The 23,364-nt window shown below is 32.9% G+C and overlaps 1 protein-coding gene across 3 annotated transcripts; it reads left to right on the forward strand.

Annotated features, from left to right (window-relative positions):
- The first annotated feature begins 1,336 nt into the window (after positions 1-1,336).
- Positions 1,337-10,855, forward strand: LOC139524905 (uncharacterized). 3 transcript variants are annotated; one of them, XM_071320067.1, is made up of 3 exons: positions 1,337-1,452; positions 7,495-7,855; positions 9,066-10,855. In XM_071320067.1, exons 2-3 carry the CDS (start codon positions 7,571-7,573, stop codon positions 10,566-10,568), a joined length of 1,788 nt encoding a protein of 595 aa, XP_071176168.1. In that variant the 5' UTR covers positions 1,337-1,452; positions 7,495-7,570; the 3' UTR covers positions 10,569-10,855. The 3 variants fall into 3 exon arrangements, with proteins under 3 accessions (XP_071176168.1, XP_071176169.1, XP_071176170.1); XM_071320068.1 differs by lacking the exon at positions 1,337-1,452 and adding an exon at positions 1,585-1,695; XM_071320069.1 differs by lacking the exon at positions 1,337-1,452 and adding an exon at positions 1,773-1,870.
- Positions 10,856-23,364: the final 12,509 nt, after the last annotated feature.

Consider the following 23,364-nt stretch of genomic DNA (forward strand, 5'->3'; position numbering starts at 1 on the left):
TGTCGGGATGTCAGTTTCGAAAAATAATAATAACGAAAAAAAATTTAACACAAATTTCCATTTGTCCCTTTAACGGAACTCTTATAAAATGGTTGTTGCTTACACAAATAGTATCCTTGACCTTAGACGTACAGAAGAATTCAATCAAATTAGTCATGATAAATATTTATTGCATTTCCAGTCATAATTGTAACATTGTGATTTACTTTTTATAAATAGGCAACACAATGAGCGAAAATGTGTTGTAAATTAATGCGAGCAAATGAGGAGTAAGACAAATCACGTAGATGCTTTTGCTTGAGAAAATATAGAATTTTGGGTAAAAAAATCTTCTCTTATAATGACTTGGATAATTAAAAATCATAAATTAACCGTCACGTGTAAAATGTAAAATAACAAAAATACCGAACTCCGAGGAAAATATAGACTAGCTGTGACCATCCGCCGTACATCAGTGAATCGACCAACGCACTTCCTGGCGCAGAACCTCGCAATACCCAGCATCACCATCACACTGGCGACATTACCTACATATATCTAAAATTAATAATATAAGAATATGAATATTTTGTTCAAATTATCTGAAAAAGGTTCGGTCCACATATGGTTTATGCAACTTCGGAAGAGTAAAATTAATTTTACACATATTTTGAACTGTTTATTTTAATTGTTTGTTGAAAAAATAATTTGATACTCAAATAGATGTAGTTCATTTGATTTTTCATTCATGAGGGAATACAATATAGCGTATGGTCTTGATATGTGACCATATAAACATATATGTACCACTGAAGTTGTACTGGCTACCGTCAGGCTAGCTTGTCTCGGTATGGGTCAAGACAAAGATGAAGCGAACAGTGTGTAATCATCGGATGTCGATGGAATAGTGTATACCAAAGTGGCGGATTTAGAAATTTCCTTAAGTGGGGGGCCCACTGACTGGCTAAGATGGGGTCCACTTTAGTCACGCTTCAGTGATTCCCTATATAAGCAACCAATTTCCCCCTGCCCCCCCCCCCCCTAAATCCGCATCTGTACCAAAAGACGAAGAACTCATTTCTGCATTTTTCATATTTTAGTTAATTTTCTCTAATTTTTTTTATCATAGTTTTTGCAATAGTATTCCCTTTTTTCTCTTTTCATAAATTTTTGCCTTATTTTCGCTTTTCTTATCCTTCCTTTCGTTCTTCTCTCTTTGCTAATTATTTTCTATTCTGTAAATTCAATCCAGACCTTCGTATATCACAATCTTTTTTTAAATTCGTTTTACATAATTTTATAAAAGCATACAAGGGAGACAATTTTTCCCGCGGATTTAAAGGGTTCCGAAAAGACTGGAAAAATGCCGAAGTATTCCGATAAAGGAAGTCGGGCAGGGGAATTCCCGATAAACTTTCCTAGCCAAATCTCCTACAAACTTTCCAAATGAAGAGGAAATTCGTTGTAAACATGGTAAATAAGGGTCGAAATGCTGTATACAAAAAGTCTATATCTTCTAAATAATTACAAGTAGTCATAATTTCAAAGTAAACTGCTTATGTTCAACACACATGATAACCATTTTCGAGGTATCAGTGGGGAACTCGTTAATCGAATAAATAAAGGTTTTTCCTGAAATTTGCTTTCATTTTTTAACGTTTTCCGTTAAATGTTTCCTTGTGTAGTGAGAATAAAAGTCACAAGACTGTAAATCAGGTGGGTGAATCGACCAAAGAACAAAACCAATCACATTTTATTCACCATCCCTTTCAAACACCTAAAATTCACAAGATTCATCATTGTTAAGCTATGCACTCCTCTGTATATTGAACCCAACACTTGATATGTGTCAAGTTTTTAAAACTGTTGATGTGGCAAAAAGCTACAAAAGGTAACCAATATTTCATAAAATAATATGTAAACATAGTAATTAATAAAAAAATATTTTGTGTTTTCATTCACATCATTGGAATTTTGAAATAATATAAATATATACATATATATATTGTGTGGAGTAGTAAGTACAAGTCCCAATTTGATTATAAATTCCATACAATATAAATGTTATACCTGCACATATCTCATCATTACTTCTGTGCTTGACCCGGGTCTTGTTTTTATATAATTGGTTTCTTATACAAAAAAATGTATATTACAAATGTACATGATTGTTACAAAGTCACCTGTTATAGCGACTCTTTACACTAAACCCTGTTTTCCAAATAATATTAACCTTTGGAAAAGATCATTGTTTCCTTTCCTTCAGTGTGGATTTTCATTTTCCTGTGACCATGGTGACTGTGACGTGTATATAATTGTTACTTTGTATACATGTACACATTCCTATGATCACTGATTGAGTGATAGACAATTAAAGGTCTTTGTAATATATTGTAGATCTTACTTTTTTTTTTAAATTTATCTATGTACATGATACATGTATATGAGCTTTTTTGATGGAACTGGCATTTGTATCTTTTTCTACTGCAAATAATTGAAAAAATGATTGAGCTCATCTATATATATATATATATAAACGCCTAAAAAGTGTACATAACAACACCAATAACATAAAAAGGAACTATAAATGTAATTATTTATAAATATTTCGGATAACAGATATCCTTCGTCAGTCAGATTCTGATGTTAAAGGAACATTTTTTTGAACTCTCTGATGTAATTAGTCATATAACCTATTTCATATTCAACATATTTTTGCAATGATGCAAGCGTCTTAACTGATGTTCGGTTTGCCTTTTTTATTGTATAAATTTCAAGATTTAGTAAAAGTTTAATCTAAGAAGACTTAAAGATGATTCATTTAACATCAGAATCTGACTGACGAAGGATATCTGTTATCCGAAATATTTATAAATAATTACATTTATAGTTCCTTTTTATGTTATTGGTGTTGTTATGTACACTTTTTAGGCGTTTATATAATTTATTTTATTGTGTACATGTATCGTTACTTGTAACGATCCAGCGCCCTCGTGGGAAAAATCGTTGACTATTATTCAGACGTTTTATATATATATATATATATAGATAAATGTGATATGGTGTGAATGCCAATGAGACTAATGGGGGTCTCTTTTGGGGGTTCTAATCCCGGATCCCGCTTACTGTTTTGTCAGATTCCTGTATCCCGGATACACTATGTAATGATGTATGTAAGCAATTCTCAATTTTATGTAATTTTCCTTGTCCCTCTAGACTTCATTTCCCCTTTTCACTGCACAATAATTTGACTTTCACGTGTCATGTTTACCAAAAAATCAGCAGACCCTGGGTCATCCTTAGACCCTAATGAGATCCACCAAAGACAAAAGTATAAGAAATTAAACAATCACAGGTCATCATCCAGCCTTAAGCTACATGGGTGACACTGTGGAATAGAAAAATTGTCATCTTGGTTTACAATCTCATCGTATTTTAATAAGATTGCTTGGTCTTCTTCCAACCTGTATACATACTATGTAAAACCCTTGACGAAGTGGTTGTGAGGGATGTATAAATACGCAGCCATGTCTTATCAATATAAGAATGTTATCACATGTGGTTATGCCCTATGTCCCTGCCTTGCCTTTGGTTGGCGTGTTTGAAATAGTTACCATGGTAACAGGTTCCATCTAGTCATCTACACCGATTCCTTACATATTATTCAAATTGGAGCTTGGGGTTACGTGTACCTTTACATTAGCAGTAATCTATGATGAAAAAGATAAAAAAAAAAGATTTGCAAAAATTATTTATTCTGATTTTTAGCTCACCTGTCCCGAAGGGACAAGTGAGCTTATGCCATCACTTGGCGTCCGTCGTCGTCCGTCGTCTGTCGTCCGTGGTCTGTCGTCGTCTGTCGTCGTAAACTATTTCAAGAATCTTCTCTTCTGAAACTACTGGACCAAATACTTTCAAACTTTAACTGAATGTTCCTTAGGGTATCTAATTTATAAATTGTATCCGAAGTTTTGATCTATCAACAAACATGGTCGCCATTGCTAAAAATAGAACATAGGGGTCAAATGCAGTTTTTGGCTTATAACTCAAAAACCGAAGCATTTAGAGCAAATCTGACAGAGGTGATATTGTTTATCAGGTCAAGATCTATCTGCCCTGAAATTTTCAGATGAATCAGACAACTCGTTGTTGGGTTGCTGCCCCTGAATTGGTAATTTTAAGGAAATTTTGCTGTTTTTGGTTATTATCTTGAATATTATTATAGATAGAGATAAACTGTAAACAGAAATAATGTTCAGCAAAGTAAGATTTACAAATAAGTCAACATGACGGAAATGGTCAGTTGACCCCTTTAGGAGTTATTGCCCTTTATAGTCAATTTTTAACCCTTTTTTCGTAAATCTTAGTAATCTTTTACAAAAATCTTCTCCTCTGAAACTACTGGGCCAAATACTTCCAAACTTTAACTGAATGTTCCTTAGGGTATCTAGTTTGTAAATTGTATCCGAAGTTATGATCTATCAACAAACATGGTCGCCATTGCTAAAAATAGAACATAGGGGTCAAATGCAGTTTTTGGCTTATAACTCAAAAACCAAAGCATTTAGAGCAAATCTGACGCGGGTAATATTGTTTATCAGGTCAAGATCTATCTGCCCTGAAATTTTCAGATGAATCAGACAACCTGTTGTTGGGTTGCTGCCCCTGAATTAATAATTTTAAGGAAATTTTGCTGTTTTTGTTTATTATCTTGAATATAATTATAGATAGAGATAAACTGTAAACAGGAATAATGTTCAGCAAAGTAAGATTTACAAATAAGTCAACATGACGGAAATGGTCAGTTGACCCCTTTAGGAGTTATTGCCCTTTATAGTAAATTTTTAACCATTTTTCGTAAATCTTAGTAATCTTTTACAAAAATCTTCTCCTCTGAAACTACTGGGCCAAATACTTCCAAACTTTAACTGAATGTTCCTTAGGGTATCTAGTTTGTAAATTGTATCCGAAGTTGTGATCTATCAACAAACATGGTCGCCATTGCTAAAAATAGAACATAGGGGTCAAATGCAGTTTTTGGCTTATAACTCAAAAACCAAAGCATTTAGAGCAAATCTGACGGGGGATATTATTGTTTATCAGGTCAAGATCTATCTGCCCTGAAATTTTCAGATGAATCAGACAACCTGTTGTTGGGTTACTGCCCCTGAATTGGTAATTTTAAAGAAATTTTGCTGTTTTTGGTTATTATCTTGAATATTATTATAGATAGAGATAAACTGTAAACAGCAATAATGTTCAGCAAAGTAAGATTTACAAATAAGTCAACATGACGGAAATGGTCAGTTGACCCCTTTAGGAGTTATTGCCCTTTATAGTCAATTTTTAACCATTTTTCGTAAATCTTAGTAATCTTTTACAAAAATCTTCTCCTCTGAAACTACTGGGCCAAATACTTCCAAACTTTAACTGAATGTTCCTTAGGGTATCTAGTTTGTAAATTGTATCCGAAGTTATGATCTATCAACAAACATGGTCGCCATTGCTAAAAATAGAACATAGGGGTCAAATGCAGTTTTTGGCTTATAACTCAAAAACCAAAGCATTTAGAGCAAATCTGACGTTGGGTAATATTGTTTATCAGGTCAAGATCTATTTGCCCTGAAATTTTCAGATGAATCAGACAACCTGTTGTTGGGTTGCTGCCCCTGAATTGATAATTTTAAGGAAATTTTGCTGTTTTTGTTTATTATCTTGAATATAATTATAGATAGAAATAAACTGTAAACAGCAATAATGTTCAGCAAAGTAAGATCTTCAATTAAGTCAAATTGACCAAAATTGTCAATTGACCACTTAAGGAGTTATTGCCCTTTAAAGACTTTTTTCACAATTTGTTCATCATGTTGACTTACTTTAAAAAATCTTCTCCTTTGAAACTGCTGTATCAATTTCAACCAAACTTAGGCTAAATGACTTTCAGAGTATCTAGTATAAATTTATATTTTATTTCCTTGTATGTCAAGAAACATAGCTCCTATGGCTAAAATAGAACATAGGAGAAAATGATTATTTTTTTTGGCTTTTGAAGAAAATAGGACGATCCAAAAAACATTTAAATAAATTGAAAAGCCAAAATAATCATTGATGAGAGATTTAACCAAAAGAATTAAGGTGAGCGATTCAGGCTCTTGAGAGCCTCTTGTTTCATTGCTCATCAAATTTCTGTGTTTCATGCTTTTAAGCTATAGCAAAATGACTTCAGATTTTTTTTTGATAATACAATTTCATGTATCAAGACTTATTACACCTGGCTGCAATTTTTCAGCATCTTCACGATCTTTTGTCCTTTTGGAAGAAAACGTGACATCCATAATATCTAAATCAGTTTCCTTCTCTGCCATTTTGAATTCTGTTTCCACCTATTTTTTCAACACAATTGGTACGTCATATTTTGTCATTTGTTGAACTTCCTTTTGATTCAGTGCATTTCTATCGTCACCAATTCACCAATCAAACGCCACCATGCAGAAATATTTCACACCGTCCTTTGAAATCATTGCAAGAAATCATTGGTTGGTCTGTCCATGGCCTGTTGAAGGATCAGGGTGGCCTACAATTGTTTATTGTTTTTAACAGACAGCAAACAACCACAATCAGTTAGTAACAGTACAGAAAGGGGGGTGGGGATTGTAAATTCTTAACCTTCTCTTTAACCTGGGACAACTCTACATTGGAATTAAAATTAGTTGAGAAATGTTTATTTCACCAAAGTATTCAACAATAGACAAATGTCTTTATAATTATTCAAAATTGTCCTCAGTCCTTAAAATCGAATTTAAGTTGAACATAAGCTATCAAAGATGTCATTCAATGATTCTAAATGTAGATGGTTTAAGTGAGAACTAGCAAGTTTCGTTATGCTCAGTAGTCAGTAGTATTAACAAATGATTAATACTAGTTGATTACAACTGTACAACTATTACTGTTACAGAACTTGGGACAATGTGCATGATGTACTGGATTAGGTTCTGGGAGTACACAACCATATCCACCATAGATAGGATTGTAAATCTCCAAAATGATGATATGAGCAAATATTTTCTTAATAATAAAGAAACTGAAAAAAACAGAAAGACTTATTTACATCATGTACATTGTAAATATAAAAAAAAGAAGATGTGGTATGAATGCCAATGAGACAACTCCACAAGAGACCAAAATGACTCAGAAATTAACAACTATCGTTCACCATACAGCCTTTAACAATGAGCAAAGCCCATACTACAAAGTCAGCTATAAAAGGACCCGAAATGACAATGTAAAACAATTCAAACGAGAAAAGAAATATGTAGCACTTTATGACTTTTTATCTGAACTGGAATTGCTGCGAGACTTTAACCAACCAACAATCAATAAATCTAACCTGGAATGAATGGCAACTGTGAAAGTTTGCAATCACTTTAAAACAATTATATAAACATTTGTCACTTCAGATCTGTATTTGAAACAAAGTAATTTCTAGTGTTTGATTAATTGACTTATATTTTACAGTGATGTCAGGAAAAAGTTAAAATGTTGGAGGGTGTACAGTATTATCAGTGGTATCACTGACCTTTAACCTTTCAGTATGGATCATCGAACCCAAGCTGAAGAACTGTATAAATTCACCAAGTGTAACAGTTCGGAAAACAGTAATCAATTAACTACGGTCAAAGAATATTTACGACATTTTGTCTGTAAATGTCAACCTTCACAGAAGTTCAAGGTCAAAGAGATACCAAGTATCATTATGAAGAGTGCGAAACAAGAAAGTTTTATATCATCTAAAGCCAGTGAATCATTTGAGAAGTTAGAGTATTATTTCAGTCTTGTGTCCAGTAACCCATGGAAAGCTGAATTCCACACAATTAAGGTAATTTGGGGTTATTATAATACTTCTTATTAGTTGGGAAGTATAAAAAAAGAAGATGTGGTATGATTGCAAATGAGACAACTCTCCACAAGAGACCAAAATGGCACAGAAATTAACAACTATACATGTAGGTCAACGTACGGCCTTCAACAATTAGCAAAGCCCAAACTGCATAGTCAGCTATAAAAGGCCATGAAATGACAATGTAAAACATTTCAAATGAGAAAACTAAGGCCTTATTTAAGTAAGGCCTTTATTGAATATTCAATTGGACTTGAAAGAGTAAAAGGTATATATTGGTAATGCATCAACCCAACAATAGAATAACATGTAAAAAAGACATCTAGGGTAAAAAATATGTGTAGTCTCACATCTTTTTCCTACCATAATGGTAATTGCTATGTACAGTAAATTTACTTTTCGTCAGGCATGTCTATGCAAATATGTAACAGAGAAAAATTGGGTAAAAAAATAACAGACTATGAGTGTTAATTCCATTATTTTTTTTAATCAAAGGCAATGTTATCATCAAAATACAATCAACTGGTACAATGTATTCAATGCACTCAAGTTTTTTCACTGTAAAATGTAAATGGTGCAAATAATAATGTAAACATATTGAAATTACTAGAGATCTAAACATTAAAACAAGCAGCCGTAAATTTGAATGTATCTGACCCATTTCACCTGGCAAGAATGTCTGTGACTGTCACTGAAAGGCATTATTACAGACATCATTTCTTTATAAAATAATGGAGTAAATGGACATGTTTTATTTCAACACAATTCCTGATAGGAGGAGATAACTTCACAGTAATATCAAATCTTTCTGTGAATATGATGATGTAATATCTTTAAACTTTTTGCTACATTCTATATATTTAAGGAATGACTATATTTTTTCTGTCTATGAAAGTAACATAAAAACTTTGGTGCACACTGAATAACGCGTGTAGCAGTGTGCACCACATTTTTTATGTTATTTCGAATAGACAGAAAAAATATTACAGTCATTTCTTATAATTTAATTCTAAATTCCATTTCAAACCATAGAAGACCATGAAAAAGCATTGATGACGTCCCGGTCACATGACTAAATTATGTCTATGGGCTGATAACAAAATAACGTCATCCAATCAGAAGACGTGTTACATCCAAAACTAAATTATACATCATTGTACATGTAGTTTTATTTTTAATGTCTTTTCAGAAATACAGTGGATTTTTTCAGACAAAGATAACGTCTCACCTTACAGGTGTAGAAGAATTGTTTCGAATCGCAGGATATAGTGAAAATCCTATAAAAAATGAGTTTAAATTAAGTAAGAATATTAACAAAGATTTGCTTTTAGCATTGGCATTTGAGTGTTTTATTGCTTCTGTAGAATGCATTATTATTCATGAACTGCAGATAAGAACTAAGTTCTCCATAAATGCAGCTGACATAGCAAATTTACGAGCAACACATTGTGGTGACGTTGAAGAAATGTATTCTGTTTTGAGGAAATCATTCAACTTAAAAAAGGACGATTGCATAATTACATCACCAGATCAAACAATAAAAAATATTGATTACGTTGATCAATTGTCTCCAAGGCAACCACCAATGAGAACACAACATGGTCAAGCACTTTCTGTTGTAGAGAGTGATATTAGACCAGAAATACAAAATAGTGAATTCAAAGAAGGCACATTGGAAGATCATATGATGGCAAGCCTGCAATTAATTGAAGAAGAAAAAGAAGAAACGTCCCAGACACCTAAACAACCATCTGTTCGACCATCAGACGAATGGTCATTTGTAAATGAAGGTTTATTAAAAAAATATGGAGAAAAGTATTTCAATGGACAAAGAGGAAACATTCTTCAAACTCCTTCGAGTAAAGAGAGTCGCCCCTATCGTGACTCTGGAATAGAATCTGGAGTTCCATCGGAATTACCATATGCCGATGTGGATACCATAAGAACTCGAAGTACTCGTGTTATTAAGGAAAAAAATCCACATAGTGCTGCTCAGATTTCATGGCCAACTCACCCAGAACAATCACCCCTTCATCGACCACAGTATTCATGGCCACAGCATGAGCCTGCGGCACAACCACTTCATAAACCACAATTTTCTTCTCCCTTTCCACAAGGACAACAGCAAACAACGAAAGCAGAACTTCTAAGGGCAAGAAATAAATCCGTTAGTTCAGCTTTTCCACCTGATCAGTGGTCGCCAAAAGAAAATATTAAACCTGAAATCGTAGAACAGTTAACAGCTGATGACATTGTTGGAGTTATTCGACCCTCAAGGTCAATAACAAAGACAGACTTTGTTGTTGATACCCCACAAAACCCTACTGCTGCACCTGTTTATTCACGCATATCCAAACCCGTTGTGAATGATAAGCTCTCATCCCCTGGGCATTGTCAACCATTTACTTTCAGTAGCCATTCTGCTCCTATTGCACGTAGGGAGCCAGAAGAAAGAATACCGTCGTGTAGCCTCGGAGATGAAGAGACATGGATTTGTGATCACTGTACCATGAAAAACAATAGATTTGTCAATACATGCTACATGTGTTCTAAGAGTAGGGATATCGTCAAATCTCCAGATGTCCGATGGGGAAAGCAATGTCCTCGATGTACATTACTAAACAAAGCAGATTCGTATGCCTGCGCAGCATGTGATAACAAACTCCCAGAAGCTTGTGATAATCCTGTGTAGCATTGTTCTTCAGGAACTTAAGTTCAAATGAAAATTTCTTCAGCTTAAACAATTTCGTATTTCATATTCTAATCTTAAATATTTCGGCGAAATTAGACTGATTATAAACATATTAACTTTTTTTGACAATGTCAATAGATTTATTTAAAATTTCTCAGCCCTTTAATGATAATTTTGTAGTTTTATTTAGAAGTTATAAACAATTGAATTATATATTTTTTGTTAGTGTGAAGATTTTAGATGAGTAAATACTTAATGTTAGGACTAGTCCATTAAATGATAAAAGCTATGGTTCCTTTGATTATAACAGTTATTGTAAGCTGTCATTTGGGTTCAAATTAGTGTGGTTCAGAGGTGCAAGAGTCTTTTCTAAGAGTTACTGTTCATTTTTGAATTGCTAAAGTCCAGGATTTCATTCTATACACAAAATGACTTTTGACTTCTCAAGTAGTACCTTTCACTCTAAAATTCAAATTGCCCTTGACCTTTGGTTATTTAATGCAAATTTCAATCCCCCTGGCTGATAGTTTTTGTCACTGAAAATAAAATTTATGATTCCAATCCCCATGTATATGTCATGTTCTAGTGTGATACTAAAAGTTTGGATAGTAAAACAATAATATTTTTTCTGCTCTTTGTTAGAGTCAGTGTCTCTTTGACAGATTCCCCATTTCCATTCTCAATTTTGTTGTCTTTTAATTAGGTCCTTTTGGTATTGGAACCTTAAAACACATTTCTCTCCAAAAGTTTTTCCCTGATTGAAGGTTGGTTCTAGAAATGTGTTTTTATATGACCCCAAAAATTTTTTTGGATCGTATAATGGTATGATGTCGTCATCTGCATCGTCTGCGTCGTCGTCGTCCGAAGACACATTGGTTTCCGTATAATAACTTAAGTTTAAGTGAATAGATCTTCATGAAATTTTTTCAGAAGGTTCAATACCACAAAAGGAGAGTTGGGATTGATTTTGGAGATGATGGTCCAAAACCGATTAGGAATTAGGGGCCCAAAAGGGGCCCAAAACAAGCATTTTTCTAGTTTTAGGATAATAACTTGTGCAGAAGTATTTAAATTGCACTGAAATCTTAGCGCAATATTTAAAACCACAAATAGAAGGTTTGGATTCATTTTAGGGATTATGGGGCCAAAAAGGGGTCAAAACAAGCATTTTTCTAGTTTCAAGAAAATAACTTATGTGTAATCGTATGGATCTCTCTGAAATTGTACCAAAATGAACCATATAACAAAGGGGAGGCTGGGATTAAGTTTTGGGTTAATTGCCCAAAATATGTAGGAATTAGGGGCCCAAAAAGGGCCAAAAAGAAGCATGTTTCTAGTTTCCAAACAATCATGACATTAACTTGTGTTTAAGTGTATGGATCTCTTTGAAATTGTACTACAAGGTTCAATACTGCAATGGAAAGCTTGGGATTGAGTTTAAGGGTTATTGCTACAAGGGGGTTTCCAAAAGAGGGGGGGGGGGAATTATTTTACTGGGGTCGTATAAAGCTGCGCCCTGCGGAGCACCTGGTTGTACAATGAAATTACTATCACCTGTCTATACATGAGGGGCGTAAAGAGGGGGTATATGCATGGGAGAATGCGAAATAAAATTGCCATTTCACGATGAATGAGCAATTAAAATTTTCTTGCAATTGATCTTTTAAATGATTTCACGAAACACAGTGAATAACGAACCTTTTTCTTGGCTGCACGTGAAATAAAAATGGCAAAACATGTTGCACGAAAATAACCCTTTACCACCCACCATCATCCAGGTGAAAGTATACTCTGATATAGACTGGAATCTTCTGAAACAAGTACTTTCAATTAGTGGTAGACAATATATGTCTGTGTGAGATTTTTGTCAGAATGCCAGATTTAATGGATTAGTCCTCAAACTAGACTGAACTTTACACTTGTCCTACACTCCTCAAACTTATCAATTCATGCTTATATTTATTAAGAGATGTATACACTATTTGTATATATAGGTGTATCATTGCAAGGTTTTTTTTCTTGCAAAAATGTTAGATTTTTTCAGTAATATTTTTAAGCATCTGTATATTTAATTATATGTTATTTTTCTTTTATTAATCACAAAGGTTGTTTGTATTTATGTTAGAAATGTCATGGTTCGTTGCATGTAATAGTAAAAGCACAATGTATGAGATGCCATTAATGGAACTGGTTTACAAAAAACAACAAGATATCATTACAAAGTTTTTAAAATCAATAATATTATTCATGATTATTTAACCATGACCATAAATTAAAATTGTAAATGTACCTATATATTTTCCAGTTAAAGAGCCTGTTGAATGTTTTGGGTTTAAAGTGAAAAATTGCTGTTTAAAAATATATACATATTACATGTATTAGAAGGTTGTGTTTCTACTAGGACTATTTTTTGTTTATATCTGCTATGAAAAGTGTTAAAAACATGAACAGTGTATTTGTCTTATGCATTATTTGTTAAAATACCAATTTACAGCAATGTGTACTTGTGTATTAACTAGAATGGAAGTATGGAATCACTTACATCAGTGTACATCGGCAAACAAAGAAATGTCTGTTTCCTATCTCCCCTCCATCATTTGATTCAACATTAGAATGAAATTCAAAACAGTGTGGCTGTGGCCATTGATTGACACATTAAATTCATCCATTGACTGGGACAATTTAGTGAACGTTTGTATGTAACAACTACTGCTCACTATGTACTTTTTAAAGACACCTAAACTATGGGGTCACGGTCACCAAAGGTTCTCAACACCTTAATAAAGTAATTCGAAAACTAATCAGAAATAACACGATGTTTTGATTTATATCAATTATATAAATCAAAACATAAAGGTTATTCCTGATTAATTTTTTGAATTATTTTATAATTAAAGGCGTTAAGAAACCTTTGGTGACCCCACAGTTTAAATGTCTATCGTTGGTACGTCGTGAACAGTGGTCGTTACAGACAAACTTTCACGTAATTTGTCCCAGTCAATGGATGAATTTAATTTGTCAATCAATGGCCACAGCCACACTATTTTGAATTTCATTCTATATTGCTTGCCAAACAAATTTATTGTGTGTCATTAGCTACATGTAGTATATATACTAGTCCTATTTCCTATCACTAAATTCAATTATCTTTGGAAACTGCAAAATTTCAATTCGAATGTGCATGGGGGATTTATTAAATTTAAAATCTTGGTCGAATTAGGAGAAACATTGGATTATTTTCAGATTTTAAATTAAATAAAAAATGAAAATCACAAAACAAAAAGGTGAACAATTCAGTTTGATAACCACCCATCTATTGTTTTATGATGAGAAAGGAAAAAGACATCTCTTTTGTTAGCCGATCGTGTAACCACTAAGGTAAATGAATATCTTACAGAATTTGAGCTTTGGGAAGAAAATGTCTTTGATTTTACATTTAGAAAAGATGGGCAACATCTAGACAAATCATTTATAGCAGGACAATTCATGCCCTTAAATCCACTTCTTACAATTCTTAATCTTATTTTTTGGGGAAATTTTCAGCTTATTTATTCATTAAAGATTCTATGCAGTATAATCAAATATATAATACGATCAAATATATATATATATCAAAGTTCACCTCATATATTTTCAAAGATATGAATAGTTGGATAATAAATGATAAACAAAATTCTGTCAAGATTTAGTTAATTCGTTGGTTTACAGACTAAATGTATTTATGTGAAAAGTTAAAGACTACTTCAAACTTTATTATATTAACTAGTTTCTACTTTTTTGCCACTTTTCTGTAAAATGTTTGTTAGAATCATTTTAGATATAAAGCCTTAACATGTTACATGCATGTTATATATTGCTCCACCAACAATTAATGTTAAAATATACTTAAATCCAAAACCTTTTCGGGGAGGAAGATCCCTATAATTCTTTTCATTTACCTTTGATGGTTTATTCCAAAATTTTCATGTGAACTGATTCCATGATTGAACACTAATAAGTTTTGTATATTTGCATGGTTGAATTGTAAGACCAACAGTACAGTGAGGTTGAAGTCCCTATATTGTATATTGTCTTTGTCACTTGCTGTATCAATGTTCCAACAATTCTACCTCATTCCTTTTCAATGTGGGCATACACTACTGTTAACCACAGAGATTTACAACAATGGAAAGTAAGATATTCTCTTTCTTACATGCCATATCGTAAAAAAATAATTGAGGTTTCTGTGCAATGCCATGCTTGTCACTGAACTTTATTAAAATGTTTCAAATAGAGATACACATTTTAAACTTCCTAACATATTTTTGATATACTATAAATGACCCACTAAGAATTGCAGTGGTAACCAGATAGTAACCAAGTTAAAAGACATGCATTAATTCCAAAATATTTATGGCAAAAATTACATAAACATGACAAATTGGCAAAATCAAAAGATTTTCACAATGCTTTAATCTTTTTTTTAAGGCTGTTCAGTGACTGCAAATGATCACTTCTTTGGTCTTTAATGGATAGTCTCAATAACAATCCTACCACTGATTCCTTTATTTTTCATGTCCACCTGTTTTATTGTTTTATTGGGTTTCCTCCCTTTATTCATGTAACACAAGTTGAAGCTATCAGTTTGAAAGTAAAATTATAGTAAACTATCATGTTTTTTTTTGCTTTTAAGTTCTACATGCATTTATTTTATTTGCTGTGTTAAAATATTTACAATTCTAGATTAAACACAAAATTAAAACACAAGAACACCAACTTATAATGATAATTTATTCATGGCTATCTTGATTTAACTTTTATTTCTAAACATTTGGTTTAAGCATTTATCATAACATATCATTTTAGTTTTAGGTTCATGTATAAGGTATAAAATAAAACTTTCAATTTTTATTTTTTTCTGTGATTTAATCATTAATTTTGTGTTTTAAAGTTATTTTATTAACATAATATTTTTAAAATGCTTAACTGAAAGTGTATAAGAAAATTCTTGCCCCTAAATGCATATATTTAGTAACACATCTTTTCAACAATATCAGGTTCAATATTTAAATTTTCATAGTTATTTCCAGTAAAGAAATATAACATTTTGATGCATGATTTTAAAAGCAAATTGAATAATTACCTAATAGTGTGTAGGACAAGGGTAAAAATTAGCATCTTATTTGTTTTATGTTTTATAAATGATTTTGCTATGATTAAAGGAATGAATTTATAATGTTATATGATAAATGTATTTTGAATGACAAAGTTATAGAAGATACAAAATAAGTAAAACATTCTCAACAATTTGTTCTTATTTTGATTTAACTCCAGTCAGGTCTGTGGAAAAATACTGTTCAGCTGGATAGTTCATTCAACATGTTTTACAGGAAATATAGAAATAAGGAAGATATGGTACGATTGTCAATGAGACTACTATGAATAAGAGCACTATTTGTTTCTTTAAAAAAAGTGTTAACAACTATTGGGCACATTCCAGGCAAATACAGCTGCTGTTGGACTATCAGTCCCAGAATGTATCATCATGAGTAGAAGCGATTGAAATCAACATTCCATACGTTTTAGAGTACATACAATCTAAGACTCTCTCATCTTGTTATAGTATTTAAACATTTAACTTTTCTACATTTTACACAAGTATTTCCCATTCTAAAGTAAAACACAAATGTGGAGTTGGTATTGCTTTGTTTAATAAAAAGGAATGGTGCACATAGAAACAAGTATCTTGTCTTATGAAGGGATAAATCCTACTCTGATTGAAACAAAAATGTCTCTGAAACTGACATTATCAATGCTTGATTTTTTTATTGACAACATATTTGTTATGTTTTGAGGACGTAATTTTCAACAGACTGTCGGCATTCCAATGGGAACCAATTGTGTCACTCTTCTTGCCGACTTGTTTCTGTTTTATTATGAGGCTGCCTTTATACAGGAACTTCTTAGGAAGAAAGATAGAAGATAGCAATATCCATTAACTTTACTTTCCAATAAACAGATGATGTTCTCTCACTAAATAATTCAAAATTTGGTGACTTCGTTGAGCGCATCTATCACATCAAACTAGAGATACAGGAAACAACAGATACAGTTAAGTCTGCCTCATATCTTGACTTACATCTAGAAATTGACAATAAGGATCGGTTAAAACAATCCTTTACGACAAAAGAGATGATTTCAGCTTCCCAATTGTGAACTTTCCATTTCTATGTAGCAACTTTCCAGCAGCGCCTGCATGCGGAGTATATATCTCCAAAAAAGTAAAATCACAAAAATACTGAACTTTGAGGAAAATTCAAAACGAAAAGTCCCTTATCAAATGGCGAAATCAAAAGATAAAACCCATCAAACGAATGGACAACTGTCATATCCTTGACTTGGTACAGGCATGTTCAAATGTAGAAAATGCATGTACCAATTGATACGATATTCCCGAGCTTGTACTTCCTATCATGATTTCCTGGATAGACGGTTGCTGCTCACAAGGAAGCTATTAAACCAAGAGTTCCAAATAGTGAAGTTGAAATAATCCCTTCGTAAATTTTACGGACGCCATTACGAGTTGGTTGACCGTTATGAAATAACCGTTTCACAGATGATATCGGATATGTTCCTTACGTCATAACGACATTCAACTTCCCCTTTCACCACGAATGTGACCTACCGAATTAGACTATTTACTGGGGTTTTAATAAGATGAGCAATACGATGTAGAGCAGGATCTGCTTACCCTTCCGGAGCACATGAGATTACCCCCAGTGTTTGGTGGGGATCGTGTTGCTTAGTGTTTAGTTTTCAATGTTGTGTCTGTTGTACTATTATTTGTCTGTTTGTCTTTCTATTTTTAGCCATGGCGTTGTCAGTTTATTTTCGATCTATAAGTGAATTTCTGGTATCTTTCGCCCTATATTACGGTCAAATCACATTATCTTAAACTGATGCAATGTGTCCTTGTTCCAACTAGCTAAAGACATGTTCTACGGTCATATTTCTTAAAATACAAGAAGGGTTATCTGATTTATAAATATACCAATTGTGTCCTATTCTCTGTTGGGACATTTTGTCTTGATTTCAATGGTAAGATGATTACCTTATTAATGCAATTGGGATTCCTTCAATAAGAGTTCATGCAATTCATTCAGCTTTTGTATAATACATTTTATTTGTATCTCAACTGGTTGAAAAGGAAACGGGGTATTGGCAATTCACTATGAAACTTGGCATGCACATTGTACCCCACAACTTACCGAAGATGCAATTATAATACAGTGCTCCTGGACAGGAATTTCAACCAACAATGAATAACTGGATCTTGCTTTGCTGTATTGGATATCTAAATAACATTATACCCTCGTATTGCAGGGTCTCTAAAATACTCCATGGATATCTTAATAACATTATACCCTCGTATTGCAGGGTCTCTAAAATACTCCATGGATATCTTAATAACATTATACCCTCGTATTGCAGAGTCTCTAAAATACTCCATGGATATCTAAATAACATTATACCCTCGTATTGCAGGGTCTCTAAAATGCTCCATGGATATCTTAATAACATTATACCCTCGTATTGCAGGGTCTCTAAAATACTCCATGGATATCTAAATAACATTATACCCTCGTATTGCAGGGTCTCTAAAATACTCCATGGATATCTAAATAACATTATACCCTCGTATTGCAGGGTCTCTAAAATACTCCATGGATATCTACATAACATTATACCCTCGTATTGCAGGGTCTCTAAAATACTCCATGGATATCTAAATAACATTATACCCTCGTATTGCAGGGTCTCTAAAATACTCCATGATATCTAAATAACATTATACCCTCGTATTGCAGGGTCTCTAAAATACTCCATGGATATCTACATAACATTATACCCTCGTATTGCAGGGTCTCTAAAATACTCCATGGATATCTACATAACATTATACCCTCGTATTGCAGGGTCTCTAAAATACTCCATGGATATCTTAAAAACATTATACCCTCGTATTGCAGGGTCTCTAAAATACTCCATGGATATCTAGATAACATTATACCCTCGTATTGCAGGGTCTCTAAAATACTCCATGGATATCTAAATAACATTATACCCTAGAATTGCAGGGTCTCTGAAATACTCCATGGATATCTAAATAACATTATACCCTCGTATTGCAGGGTCTCTAAAATACTCCATGGATATCTAAATAACATTATACCCTCGTATTGCAGGGTCTCTAAAATACTCCATGGATATCTAAATAACATTATACCCTCGTATTGCAGGGTCTCTAAAATACTCCATGGATATCTAAATAACATTATACCCTCGTGTTGCAGGGTCTCTAAAATACTCCATGGATATCTAAATAACATTATACCCTCGTATTGCAGGGTCTCTAAAATACTCCATGGATATCTAAATAACATTATACCCTCGTATTGCAGGGTCTCTAAAATACTCCATGGATATCTAAATAACATTATACCCTCGTGTTGCAGGGTCTCTAAAATACTCCATGGATATCTAAATAACATTATACCCTCGTATTGCAGGGTCTCTAAAATACTCCATGATAGCAAATGAGACAACTATAAACAAGAGCACCATTTCTTCCTTTAAAGGAAAAGGATGTATGTACACATCTATTTCGATTCTTACACATCCTTGGCTTTCAAATATTTAGCTTTGACCGTTCCCGAAGAAAAGAGTTAAAGAAGAGTTTTTTGGAGGTATAAACGTTATAATGCGTTGTTTTTGTTGTTTAAGGCTTTCAACAATGAGTAAAACCCATATTCCTGCATTAAGTTATTTAAAGCCTCACTATGACAAATGTGAAACAATAGATACCATATAAACTTCATTAATAGTGGTGTTACACATCTTACACAAAATTGAAAGCTGGATTTGGCAAAACTTTTAGGAATTTTGGTCCTCAATGCTCTTCAACTTCGTACTTTATTTGGCCTTTTTAACTCTTTTGGATTCGACCGTCACTGATGAGTCTTTTGTAGACGAAACGCGCGTCTGGCGTATATACAAAATTTAGTCCTGGTATCTATGATGAGTTTATTTAAATCACAAAAATACTGAACTCCCAGATAAATTCAAATCGGAAAGTCCTAAATCCAATGTCATAATCAAAAGCTGATACACATCAAACGAATAGATATTAAGTGTCATATTCCTGAATTGGAACAGGAACTACTCCAACTGATAAATGAGGAAAACTAGTTGAAATCAATACTCCATACGTATTCTGGTCACATCATAAAATGCTTCACGGATGACAAATATCCCAAAACATGACTATTACAGTGGTGTGCAGGTTACACAAAAGTAAAATCACAAAAATACTTGAATCCCAAATAAATTCAAATCGAAAAATCCGAAATCAAAAGCACAAACACGAATAACTTTCATATTCCTGAATTAGTACAGGGACTACTCCAACAGGTAAATGAGGAAAACTTATTGAAATTAACACTGCATACGTATTCTGGTCACATCACATAATGCTTGACGGATACAATGAGTCTGTGTTCCAGCTAGCTCAAGACATGTTTTGCAGTCATAGATCTTAAGATACAAGAATGGTTACTAGTATCTGAATTGTAAATATACCAAAAGAGGGTTGAAAGATACCAGAGGAACAGTCAAGTGTGTTATATTCTCATACCAATTGTGTCCTATTCTCCGGATGGTTACCCTATGAACTTTGTTCGATCGCTTCATTAAGAGATTATGCGATTCCTTCAACTTTTGTTATCTACAAAGTCATTTGGTTTGTATGTCAACTTGTTGAAAAATATTGATGTATTTACAATTGACTTGAAACTCTACAGATTCCACAGCGACACTCACTAAAGATGCAATTCTAAACAATAATAACGCAATGCTCCTTTGGAATTTCAACCAACGATGAAGAACTTGAACTCCCTTCACTGTAATGTATATTAGAACCTAAATTACATAGCATCTTGACAAACAATGTTGTATTGCAGGGACTTCTGAGAAACCTCTTTTTAAATTATTAACATCAATTTATCAACAACCAAAGCTGGGTTCCAAAGTTATGATGAAATAACGTAATCAAGAGGTGGCGTGAATCAGATGTGGATACTAAATAATTCCAAAGATCTTTAGGAGTACATACAATCTTATAAAATTGAGCATGGAAATGGGGATTGTGTCAAAAAGATAACAACTCGACCAAAGAGCATACGACAGCCGAAGCCACCAATGGATCTTCAATGCAGCGTGCTTTAGCTGGCCACTTAAACAAAAATGAAAGACTCTTGTACATTTTAATGTTGAGTTTTTTGTTGTATCATTTTTCTCCTCTTATATTGATGTGTTTCCCTCAGTTTTAGTATGTAACCCGGATTATTTTTTTCTCAATTGATTTATAAATCTCGAACAGCAGTATATATACTATTGTTGCTTTTATTTACACTATTAATTTTTGTGGCCTTTAATAGCTTGCTGTTCGGTGTGAGCCAACGCTCTGTGTTGAATGTCGTACTTTGACCTACAATAGTTTACTTTTTACAAATTGAGACCTAGATGCAGAGTTGTCTCATTGGCACTATACCGCATCTTCTATATCTTAACACTCGTCTTATTTCAATAACAAACACATTGTTGCTGACATGTCACTTGGAAAATAAAAACAGTTACACATATGTTATAGATTTCATGCGCCCAAAGCGCTTTTCTTTACCTTCATCGGCAACAATCAATGTCTACGTTCTGGGTACCATTATGACTTAAGTGTCCCTAAAAACAAAGTGTAATTATGGGTCTGAAATTGTTAAAGGAACCTCTTTTTAATGCATAATAACATATATAATCGCAATTTACTCAGATAAAATTTAACTCTACTTCAACAAAAGAGGGACGAAAGATACCAATGGGACAGTCAAACTCATAAATCTAAAATAAACTGACAACGCCATGGCTAAAAACGAAAAAGACAAACAGACAAACAATAGTACACATGACACAACATAGAAAACTAAAGAATAAACAACACGAACCCCACCAAAAACTAGGGGTGATCTCAGGTGCTCCGGAAGGGTAAGGTAAATGTTCACTGATCTTAACATCAAGAAGATGACAGATTTTTTTGGTTAAAATATTTGTTACTATGAACGAAATGTTTTCAACAGCTATTTGGCAGTCCTATTGGAGCAAAGTGTGCCTCTAAGTTTGCTGACTGTGTTGTCTGCATCTACCCCAAAAAACTTCTAATATAAAATAACAGGTAAGTCAGCTCCGTATCTTATATTTACGAATTAACAATGATGCTTGGAATAAAATTTAAGGTTACAATAAGAGAGGACTCAGATGATATAATTTTCAAATTTGAACTTTCTATTTTTTGTGTGGCTATATTCCAGAAGCGCTTGCATAAGAAGTATATACCTCTAAATTGATGTATCCAAGGACTTGCTTCTCCTTTTAACATTTTTTTGATAGAGGGTTAGTGTTCAAATGGAAGCTATTGTATCAAGTCATCCTTATATGACAGCTTTTATGATTTGGTTTAATGTTATTGAATTTAAGTACGATGATATTGTTTGTGACATAGCCAAATGAGACTTATCACCACAATAAATAGAACAATGGTGCTACTAGCAGAGAAGGAATTGCTAACCCTTCTTGAGCATTATGATGATCTTCAGTTTTGTTATCTGTCTTTGCATCATTTATTTGCTTTTTGGTCATGGTGTTCTCTGTTTTAATTGTGCTTCTGATTTTTAACTGCCCACTTTGTTCATTTCTTGACCTTTTGATGTTTAATGATGATGATTGGTGTATGACATGAACAAAGTATTATATGTTTAATGATGATGATTGGTGTATGACATGAACAAAGTATTATATGTTTAATGATGATGATTGGTGTATGACATGAACAAAGTATTATATGTTTAATGATGATGATTGGTGTATGACATGAACAAAGTATTATATGTTTAATGATGATGATTGGTGTATGACATGAACAAAGTATTATATGTTTAATGATGATGATTGGTGTTTGACATGAACAAAGTATTATATGTTTAATGATGATGATTGGTGTATGACATGAACAAAGTATTATATGTTTAATGATGATGATTGGTGTTTGACATGAACAAAGTATTATATGTTTAATGATGATGATTGGTGTATGACATGAACAAAGTATTATATGTTTAATGATGATGATTGGTGTATGACATGTACAAAGTATTATATGTTTAATGATGATGATTGGTGTATGACATGAACAAAGTATTATATGTTTAATGATGATGATTGGTGTATGACATGAACAAAGTATTATATGTTTAATGATGATGATTGGTGTATGACATGAACAAAGTATTATATGTTTAATGATGATGATTGGTGTATGACATGAACAAAGTATTATATGTTTAATGATGATTTAAGGTATATAAAAACCTGACCAAAATTGGTGTTCAATGTTCGTTAAGTGTATAGCCTGACCAAGAATTATACAATATTATAAGTTTGTTAACAACCAAGCATTAACAAATTCGGTTGTGGTAGACCAAGAACTAGTGTTTGATGAAAGATCATTATAGCCTGACCAAGAATTATATAATATTAATGATTGGGTTTATGATACGGTCAGGTATCTTTGGATTGATGAGGATTGGAAGTCATTACAGAACATTAAAACCTTGATAGAAATTAGATGTATGCCCAGACAAACAGATATAATTTTGATTAGGATTGGATGAATGCAATGATTCACGATTGTTTTTGATTAAATGACATGGTA

Source organism: Mytilus edulis, chromosome 5 (assembly GCF_963676685.1).
Source record: "Mytilus edulis chromosome 5, xbMytEdul2.2, whole genome shotgun sequence".
NCBI lineage: Eukaryota > Metazoa > Mollusca > Bivalvia > Mytilida > Mytilidae > Mytilus > Mytilus edulis.

Coding starts and splice junctions, on each gene's coding strand:
- LOC139524905 (XM_071320067.1), top strand. CDS start 7,571: ATGGATCATCGAACCCAAGCTGAAGAACTGTATAAATTCACCAAGTGT. Junction 7,856..9,065: donor CTGAATTCCACACAATTAAG/GTAATTTGGGGT, acceptor ATGTCTTTTCAG/AAATACAGTGGATTTTTTCA.